Below are 11,332 nucleotides of genomic sequence, written 5' to 3' on the forward strand. Positions count from 1 at the left end.
GATAAGAAAATTAATTTTTTTCTTACCTAGAGGCGATGAGAAGACGAAGCACGCAACGAAAGGCGATCCTTTGCATGGGCAAGACGTAGAAGATTGCTAGAGGAGGGGGAACAAGTTTCTCTCTAAAAGTTGATTTAATAATCCACTTAAGGTGGACTTAAATAAGCTTTGAGGAAATTTATTTCCTTTTCCTAGAAGGATTAAATTTCCTATTAAAAGAGAGAATCAACAACAAAATAGGAAGCAATTCAGAGTTGCCTAAAGCGAGAAAATCTCTACACCTGTTGCCATTTTTTGCAAACAGCCCAACAGGTGTGGGGGCATTTGTGGAGCCAAAAATATTCACCAGGCGACACGTGGACTTTTGGACAAAAGAGGACAAAAATACCCTCGAGGCATACCGGGTTTCCTACACGCGAGCAGTGGAGAATCATCCATCAACCAAGTCGGGAGTACCCAAAATGGGTAACAATTCAAAACCTATTTCATTCCATATATGTTTTTACCTCATTTTTCCCTTATTCAATTAGCCATTTATTTCAAACATTCCATAACATCCTCAACCAATTAATATAATCAATATATTAAAGGAATTACATCACCAAATTAAGCCCAAAAAATCACCCTAAAGGCTGGTTATCCCATCTCCACAGGGAGCCGGCCATTTCCTTCTTTTTTCACCATAATTTTCCTTTTTTGTGACATTGATTAGCCAATTATACAAAAAACCACCAAAACATTCATTTTATGTTTAATAGCCAAATAAATTGGCTAATTAAACCTAAATCAAATCCAAAAAACCCTAGCCACCTCCTATCCCTATAAATATACTCTCATTTCTCACCAAAAAGTCAATTTTCCAATTCTCTTACAAAAAAATCCTAAATACTCTAAACACTTTTTCTTTCTAAAATTCTAACTTTGGCATCGGAGGTTCTTCGGCCAAAGCCCCCCCCCCCATTTATCGTGGGCGCGTGAGGCTTTTGGCCTTAACCTAAGGTGCTAGTTGTTTTGTAGGTGCAAAATCGTCCAAGATCGAAGAGGAGAAAATTTGCATCCACAATTGAGTTGGGTGTAAAAAGAAGTCTGATTGAGTTGAGTTTTGATAAGTAATAGCGGTTTCGGAAATAATGTTGGGTGTAAATAGATAATGATAGATAAATCAAATACAATGTGGATATAAAAAGTAAGCTGTGTGTTGAGATACAAAATATGGGTTCAAATAAAATTTTCCATATAGTAATACATGCTTAGTTAAGTCAATAAAATTATATTTTACATATAAATGTAGGTAAATTATTTCATACACACATACACACACACATAAATATATATAACAACAACAACAAAAAAAACATGCGTGATATACAAAAAAATTCATGCAAAATAATTTACCTACATAATAAAGCAAACCCAATATATGCAAAATAATGTACCCACATAAAAAAATGTTATTACTTTATTCAATATTAGTTTACCTATTATTTGTACATTTAATAATAAAATGTGCCCAATATATTTGATGATACATACAAAATAAAATACCTACATAATGAAGAAATGTTATTTGATTCAAAATTAATTTACTTACAAAATAAAGCAATTGTATTTTATTCAAGATTAATTTACCTAGTATTTGTACAAATATCTTATAATAATAAAATGTACCAAATATATGTAATAATACATGGAAAATAAATTACCTACAAAATAAAAGAATGTTATTTGATTCAATATTAATTTACCTACAAAATATATGTTATTTGCTCATCATAAATTTAAATATAGGTAGATTAATTAGTTTAATATGTTTGATCATATATGTAGTACTGTGCATGTATATATATATATATGTGTGTGTGTGTGTGTGTGTGTGAACGTATAGTAGTATTATATATATAGGTAAACTATATGTGTGTGTGTGTGTAAATATATATATATATAGGTAAATTTTATATATATATATATATATATATATATATATATAATGAGTTTATGGTAGTCATAAATACATTTGAACGTATATATGTGTGTGTTAGGGGCAATAATATGTCAATAATTATATTTTCATTGTAATTAAGGTGAGTAATAACATTTATTGATTTTATTTTGAATATTGTGGTACAAATTGTAAATATTTTGTAATAATAGGTCAATTACTTCTATACTTGGCAACCATTTTTAAATTTGAGTTTTATTTGGATGTTTATAACTATGTGGGTTTTTATATAGGAAATAAGAGTTACAAGGGTTTATATCTAAAGAACCTTAATATGTATTGAGTTTTCTTATTTACATATCCCGAATTTAGATGCTCTCTGGATTCCTTATTGAGGATCCCGGAGATTAATGCATAATAACCATTCATAAAAAATCGTGTGCCACAAATTTATCTTTTTTTATATTTTTCACGTAAAACAAAATTGTTTTACTTTTAAAAATATAAAAAATATTTAATTGTAGCCGTACAATATTTGATAAATGATTATGACATATTGGGCCCACAAATTAATATCCAACAACTTGCTACTAGTGCAGTGTACCTCCGTACTACAATTATAGACCTCATGGCCCTAATATGTCCGTTAAATGAAAGTTCTTCTATTTCCACGTGAAGGGACCATTATTGCCAAATGACGTAATATTAGTGATGTCATTCTTATTGTTGTTGTGTCCAACCATTAATTTAATATGGCCAATTAAACACGTGCTGCAAAAGCATATTGAAGAAGGGTTATATATAGCCAGCTATTGTTAAAAGAAAATTTATTTATCATCTGTCAGATGAGCAAGTAATATGTATTGAGTTTTCTTAGTTATCTACAAGAGGCAAATTCAACATACAAACTTGCGTGTTTTCTTGTATACAAAGCAGGTGAGAATTCACTTCATTTTTTTTTTCATTTTCAATGTAAAGTATTGTAATTGACACTTCGAAACATTATCACACACTCATTCTCAAAACAATAAATTTCACTTCTAAATGTGTTAGATGACTTATTTTTAGTACCAATAGAAACTCACTTTTCAATTTATAATCTTTCATCTGGCTTGTTTCTTCTCCCTGCTATGTTTGCACATATCGATTTTTTGAAGCTTTTAGCATTTACCGGTTAAGGGAATGCTGCAGCTTTCTTCTTAATATCTTTTAATTGAATAGTTTGGTTGTGTACATATGTTTCAATTTTGTTTTAGCCATGTATATATGTTTCACTTTTGTAAGTGTTCACTATTAAGTACAACTGTACACTAATATTATCTTTAATTAACCACTTAGGCCTAATTTATGAATAGTATTCGAGCTTAATGAATTTTAACTGTTGGGTTTTATTACAAAAAACTCCTAATATTTAAGACCAAATTTCTTATATTTAGATCTTCTTGTTGATGTACTTCGCCGACGTGGAATTCCTCTTCACATCCTCTTGGCTTGTTTCGAGCTAAATTTACACCACCGCATGGCTCTACTTGAGCAGTCGGAGATGAATTAAAAAGGTTATGTCACAATCCCATGGGGACGTCACGTTGTTAAATCAATTAATTTTTTTTTTTACTTTCTTCTTTTTTTTGGGGGGGGGGGGGAGTGGGGAACAAAAATCTACTTATGTATAAAACCTACATTTTGTTTTTTGTTTTTGCCTTTTCAATTTATGTCTTTTTTGTTTCTTGAAGATTGATTTTAGTTTTTTATGTTTGAATGGTGGTTGGAAATTGGAAGCAAAATAAAACTGAGCAAATGATGCGTAATTAAACAATTTAAATATATTTTCATTTTTACCATAAAGGGCAAAGCATGCATAAAAAAATAATCAATTAGAAGCAAAATAAAACTGACTCAATAAAAAACAGCTGAATTTTTCGGACTTGGATCAAAATATCCGTTGTTTTTATTAATTTTTTTTATGATAAAGAAGCTTTTTTTTTTTTTTTTAAATATTCTCATGGCAGGTCAGCAGAAAGAAAAGTTAATCATCTTTTTGTTTTTACTTTTTTTTAACGTTTTTTGTTATTTCCTAAAAGAAACATTATATTATCCTTAATATTATTATTTTTTTAAAACTACATATCCACCCAAATATTACTCAAAACTCTCATATACATATAAATATGCACTTACTTAAAACTCTAGATGATGTGTCATTCAGATGAATGAGCATGTTTATCAATGCTTACATAATAATTCAATTAACAACTTCTATGTTATTTAGTTACAAAATTTTGTTTATTGATGTGTCAATGATCATCATCTTGTTGTTGTCAGCAATTACAATTTGGAACAACATACACATCAGCATTAAATGGAAGGACATGACATCGAAAACCCTTACATTCCGTTAGTAACTTTAGTGGAAAAGGCGTTGGAGGGTTTGCCTCTCTCGTCCGATTCGTGCTGTATCTACAGAGTTCCTGAACGACTACGGTGCGTAAAAGAAAAGGCCTACACACCTCAAGTAGTCTCTATAGGTCCGATTCACCATGGCAACAAAGGCTTAGAAGACATGGAAGAACACAAGACGAGGTACCTGCAGTATTTTCTACGTCGGAGTAAAGTCAGCTTGGAAGATTATGTAAAGAAAATAAAGGGCAAGGAAGCGGAATTGCGCGGTTGCTATGCGCACACCATTGAGTTGTGCACTGATAAATTTGTAAGAATCATTCTTGTGGATGCCGCCTTCATCATTGAGCTCTTATTGAGGTATTGTTCAATTATCCAGCCGGATAGCAATGATCGCATCTTTCACAAACCATGTTTGATAAAAGATATAGCACCTGACATGCTTTTGCTTGAGAATCAGCTGCCATTTTTCATTCTTAAGGATCTCTTTGCCACTGGTGAGGTGCCAACTACAAATCTTTCAGTACTTGAACTCTCGTACAGGTTCTGCAAACAATCAACGAGTTTACATGTGGACAAAGACAAATTGAAGAGTATATTATGTTTTGATCCTTGTTTTACAGTAAAGCATTTTGTTGATTTGATTGGAACTTTACATCTACCTGCGGCGGTAAAGGACTCAGAAAATCGAGGGCGACTCGAATCTCTAGCTATACCCAGCATGACGAAACTACACCAGGCTGGAGTCAAATTTGAGGTGAGTTCAAGCAAGAATCTATTTGATATATGTTTTCAAGATGGGACTTTGGAAATTCCAAAACTAGAAATAGACGATTGCACGGAGCAGGAACTCCGTAACCTTATCGCCTTTGAGCAGTGCCATTTCGATCGCAACTACTTTAGTGATTATATCTCCCTCATGGATGATCTTGTGAACACTTCACATGATGTGGAACTGCTTGTCAAGAATGGAATTGTTGAAAATCTGCTAGGTGACAACAATGAGGTGTCAACTCTGATTAACAGCCTTGGCAATGGTGTTTTGGTGGACAAAGAAGAATTCTATTTTGCTACTCTTTCAAAGGCCCTCAACAAATACTACGGAAAGTCATGGAACAAATCGAAGGCAGAACTGAGACAAAAATATTTTGAGACACCTTGGAAAACTATTTCTGTCATTGCTGCTACTTGTATCATCATACTCACTCTCATCCAAACGGTGTGGACTGTTGCTTACTAAGCATCATCAACACTAAGTTAGGCACTATCCTATTTAATTTCTATTGTGCACTGTATGTACTTGTTAATTTGCAGTAGCTTGTCTATATTAACCATAGTCATTAGTGATGACATGGTTACTTAGTAATGAAGAATATAATTAGTTGGAATGTGTGGTTAGGTAGTTATAAGGATAAGATTGGTTAGAATTGTTAGAGGGTATTATTGTAATTGAGCTCATCAATTCAGCTCTATAAAACCAAATGTAAACTGCCATTTATGGCATCTGGAAATATATGCAAAACTTCATACTCTCTCATATTCTCTCTAAGAGCTTCTTCTTCTTTGTTTAGTATTCATAGATTCTTTAGAGTAGTTAACATGGTATCATCGCCGCAAAAGGCTCACTGCCATTTTCGATCCTGACGATCTCTGTTTTGCTGATCCAAGACTGAAGATTTCTAGTTTGCGGTGACATTTAACTCTGCCTGGAAGTTGTTGATTGGGTTCGAGAGGTTCGCGAATCTGGTGATTTTGCTGCTTGCTGAATTAGGTGTTATTCTTGATATTTTCGATTAGCAATTGGAAGATTTGATTTGATCACATTCTGTAGTTGTTTCTTGCTAACCATTCTGCGATATGGGTATTGGGAATTGATTGCTCGATTGTTCATATGATTTCTTGAGTAGTTCTATGGTGTTTGAGTGTTCAAGGAAGTCTTAGTCTTTCTTGAAGAAAGTATCAATCTTTCTTGAATTGTAAGAAAGATTCAATCTTCCTTGAATTGAAGGGAAGTATCAATCTTTCTTGGAAAACTAGATAACAGTGCATCTTATTATCATTTTAGTGGGTGAAATTTTCTTATGATTGATTACAATTTGTGTCCTCTTGGGCATTTCATCATGTCTACACATGCTGTTAAAGTTGAGAGTCTTTTGGGTATGCTCACAATCAAACTAAAGGATGACAATTTTGCTAAATGGGCTTTTCAATTCAAGTAAGTTCTTAAAGGCTATAAAATGTTTGGTCATTTTGATGGTTCTAATATTTGTCCACCAAAATTTGTGATAAACAATGATACTAGGGTCACAGTTGAGATTACTAAAGAATATGTTGAATGGGAATCGATTGACATGACACTACTAAGCCTATTATTAGCAACTCTTTTTGATGAAGTTATTGAGTATGTTCTTGGTTGCAAAACTGCATTTGAAGCTTGGTCAAATCTTGTAGATCGTTTTGAATCTGTGTCTAAGTCCAGGATTAATCATTTGAAAACCGAGCTGCATACCATTAAAAAAGGAACAGATTCCATAGAAAAGTATATGTTGAGGCTGAAGAACATAAGAGACCAATTAACTATTGTAGGAGAGTTTGTCTATGATAATGATGTCATAATTGCTGGGTTACCAAAAGAGTATGCCATAATTTTAACAGTTATTCTTGCCAGGGAATCCGCTATTACTTTGAAAGAGTTTCGAGCTCAGTTGTTAGGTGCTGAAAAAGAGATTGGAGCTAAATATAGTCTCAAAGCATGGCTGCTTTATACACTTAAGGTTCATCTACAACACAGAATTCATCTAATGCATCGAGTTCTAATCCCTTAAGTCATTGACATATTCCTGCTATAACAGGTGGTATAATTCAACAACAATTCCCACAACAGCAATTTCCAATGCCTAAGTATCAGCAACAACAATTTCCATTGTCACAATATCCTCAGCAGCAATTACCACTACCACAGTAGCCATAATTCTTTGAGTCACAACCTTATGGTTTTGGTTTCATGGGGAATGGATCAAACTCTGGTGGTTCAAGACAGAATTATGCTCAGAAGTCATTCAGTGGTTCAACTTACAGAAATAACAATCATAGGAAAAATGGTGGTTATAAAGGCAAACATTTCAACTCTGGCAGTTTTTCTGGTTTTCAATCTGGGAATTCAAGACAGAATGGTTCTAGTCTGTGGTCTGGTAACACTGAAAGCAGGCACACTATGGTGATTGAATGTCAAATATAAAATAAAAGGGGTCATACGGTTGTTAATTATTTTCATCGAAATTCAAATACACCATCCACATGGTTCTTACTTGAGTGCCAAATTTGTGGGAAAAGAGGGCATTCTGCACTTGAATGCTTTCATAGGGCAAATTATGCTTTTCAAGGTCCACCTCCACCACCAACACTGAATGCTATGGAAGCACAACAAACACCTCAATATGTTCAACAAGGCTCTTGGATCGTTGACATTGGGTCTTCTCACTATATCACTGCAGATGTGAATGCACTGAATCAAGTCACTTCATTTGAAGGTTCTGAGAAAATCACTATTAGCAATGGAACAGGTCTAACAATTAACAATATTGGTTCTACTACACTTAAACATAACTCTCATGAATTGATTCTTAATAATGTGTTACATGTGCCCAAAATTGCAAGAAGTTCTCTCTGTGCAACAATTATGTGCTGATAACCATAGTTGGTTTATTTGTGATGAAAATGAGTTTTTTTGTGCGGGACAAGAAGACAAATGAGGTTTTGCATCAAGGAAAGAGTAAGCCTAGGGAGTTGTTTCCAATACCAGTTGTGAAAGGAGCAAGATGAGTACAATCCACAGTGCAAAATTCAGCTTTCTAGGGACAGTTGGTAAAGTCAAAACTTTGGCACCAAAGATTGGGTCATCCAACATGAAATATTGTCTGCTATGTTGAAACAATCAAGTATAAGTATAGATATATATGGTACTCATAGTCTATGTTCTTACTGTGTAAAAGCCAAGATGTCAAGAATTTCATTTTTGGTTAGAAGTGATAAGTGTTCTATGACATTTCAAAAGGTTCACTAAGATATTTGGGGACCATCTCCTGTAAAATCTATTGAAGGGCATAGATACTATGTACTGTTTGTTGATGAATATACAATGTATGTTTGGATATTCCCATTGTGCAATAAATCTTATACAATTACTATGTTTATGAGATTTTACAACTTTGTTCACACTCAATTTGGAACTGCAATTAAATGTTTGCAAACTGATGGAGGAGGAGAATACACCAGTTTTGCTTTTAAAGCATTTCTTGATTCAAAAGGGATAAAACACATGATTTCTTGTCCCTATAGATCACAACAAAATGGATTAGTAGAAAGGAAACATAGGCATGTGGTGGATACTGCTATCACTTTGCTTATTGCTGCTGGTTTATCTGCTGAATTCCGGTATTATGCATGTGCACACTCAGTATTTTTAAATAATAGAATGGCATGTGAGTCTCTGTCATTTGAATATCCATATCAACGGTTATATACCAAGAAACAAGACTTGAAATCTCTAAAGATCTTTGGTACTGATGTATATCCATGGTTGAGACCATATAACAGTGATAAACTACAACCAAGGTCTGAAAGATGTGTTTTCTTGGGGTATTCAATGGGATATAAAGGTGTTATATGTTATAATCCTAAAACCAGGAAATGTATTGTTTCAAGGCATGTTCTATTTGATGAAATGGTGTTTCCATATATTCAAGATTCCCAAATGAATGCTTCTCAACATCTTGTGGATTCATATACATCATCTCCTGAATAAGATCAGTCATTATTCCAGTTCCATTTCAAACACAGAATGTTCTACTAGTACTTCTATCAATCCTAATGCCTCACCAAACACAGTTCATCAAGATATTAGTGGTTAAATGCAGATTTCAACATCTACAATAGGCAACACTATTTCATCCTCAACTGATACACCTTCTTTGCTTCATGTCTTTGACTCTACACAACTCCAGGTAATTCTTCCTATTACTCCTTCATCTGACACTCACACCACCACTCCAAGTACAAATAATGGTATTCAAACTCGGTTGAGGACATGAGCTATTACAAGACAAGACTACTAATAATTTATTGCTGCTTTACCAGAGTTACAATCATTACATTTCCATGATTCTAGTGTGTTCACAGATTTAGATTGTATGAGTGGTGGATTCTCTTTCATTGCTAATATAGCTGAAGTTACAGAACCTAAGAATTTTAAAGCAACTTCTACAATGGTGCAACGACAAAATGCCATGCAAGAGGAGTTTGATGCATTGACAGTTCAAGGAACTTGGAGATTAGTTCTGACACACCCCGACCCAGAGGATTAAGGCGTGCTGGCCGTCACGTGAGCGTCACGTAACCAAAAGTACGACACGGAAGCTAGATATAACAGAATATGAAGGAATTTAAACCAATCTCTAGCAGAACAACCTACTAGAATAAAAGGATGAGTTATAAAGTAAACACATAAATTCAGGTGCAGTCAAGTAGGACTAAAATAAAAGTACATCACTCGCAGGTGAGTCCTACATGTAGAGCGTCTGTCAGAATGCCGGAAAAAGACCTCGAGAGCCACCAACCGCTAACTAGAACCTGGAGGGGCGCAAAACAAAGATGAGTGGGTCAGTAAAATCAAAGATTTTCCAAAACATTTCATTTAAAACATTTCTAACCCCTCACCGTAAAAACCTGTATACTTTCCCAGAAAATAGTATATAAACATATATATATACACATCAACAAACTCAGCTCACATCCATCATCATGACATCTCAGAAATGATATGCCATGCCCAAAATATAATCAGAATACATCAATATCAATCAGGTGAAATAATAAATCAACCGGAGACCCTACAATGGTCCTGTACGGCTGATTCTAAGGCTCAACATCCCACTCAGCCGGAGTCACCACAGTGACCTATATGGCCCAACTCTGCACGTCACTCGGAACCACATAAAGTAGTCTGTACGATGAAAGGTGTATAATTACGCTCTAGTGCTTCTCTCATCAATCATCGGCGTGCATAACTAAGGTCACCCACTAGTCGGAATCACATCTAGTGATCTATACGACTAGCATGTCGGAACCCTCACATGGTCTGTACGACATCCACCTACTTGGATTCAAGACGAGCATGCGGTGTGGTGAATAATAATATAAGCACTAACACCTAGGTGCATGTTATGAGCTTTCAATGCAATTCATATAAAATAACTCATCTGAATAATAATAAAACTCACCTGTGCGTCCACCGCGTCAATTCACATATATATGCATCAATTATCAAACCAAATATCTCAACAATTGCATGCACGACAAATTAATTCATAATTTTCATATAGACGCATTTTCTGGGAAAAACAGTTGTATATAGGTAATACGAAAACAAAACTGCCCACTCACTGATAAGTCGATGGGTCGTAACCCCCGTGACGTCCCTGGATGCGCTCGACCCTGGGATACGTGTCACCTATATGCGAAACAACTATAAAAACGTTAATTTAAACACATAACCAATAATTTGAAATAACTTCTCATACGATGCTCAATTTGGGTATATGAATATACCACATCGACCTACTCGACGTCACGGACGTCGAGAAATTTTTAGATAAATTTTAGGAGGCCACACGCGCACCATCCCCAACCTCGGGCTCGCCGGACTGAACTTTCCGACGGCCGGTTTTCGGCCAAACTTTAAACGTCTCGTTCTCCTTCGTTTCTCAACCATTTTCTTCGTATTTTATACCAAAATGAAGCCCCAAACATGTAGAATCACGATACACTATTTTTAAGCTTCAAAAAACAACTAAATCTCACCAGAAAAATCCAAGCAAAACCGGCCAAAACCAAACCTCGTGATCCCGACGTCCAAATCCTTCAAACGAAGCACTCCGAGCTTCCTTGGGACCTCACTAAGCTCACTATAAGCTTAGAATTTCCTGAAACACAACATTT

At 34.6% G+C, this 11,332-nt stretch overlaps 1 protein-coding gene across 1 annotated transcript; it reads left to right on the forward strand.

Moving 5' to 3' along the window:
• The first annotated feature begins 4,298 nt into the window (after positions 1 to 4,298).
• LOC126618237 (UPF0481 protein At3g47200-like) lies at positions 4,299 to 5,576 on the forward strand. The gene has a single exon (XM_050286296.1). The coding sequence runs from the start codon at positions 4,299 to 4,301 to the stop codon at positions 5,574 to 5,576; it is 1,278 nt and encodes a 425-aa protein (XP_050142253.1).
• Positions 5,577 to 11,332: the final 5,756 nt, after the last annotated feature.

The sequence above is a fragment of the Malus sylvestris genome, chromosome 4, assembly GCF_916048215.2.
Source record: "Malus sylvestris chromosome 4, drMalSylv7.2, whole genome shotgun sequence".
NCBI lineage: Eukaryota > Viridiplantae > Streptophyta > Magnoliopsida > Rosales > Rosaceae > Malus > Malus sylvestris.

Bases quoted from the DNA above. Each gene is read 5' to 3' on its own strand.
- LOC126618237 (XM_050286296.1), top strand. From the start codon at position 4,299: ATGGAAGGACATGACATCGAAAACCCTTACATTCCGTTAGTAACTTTA.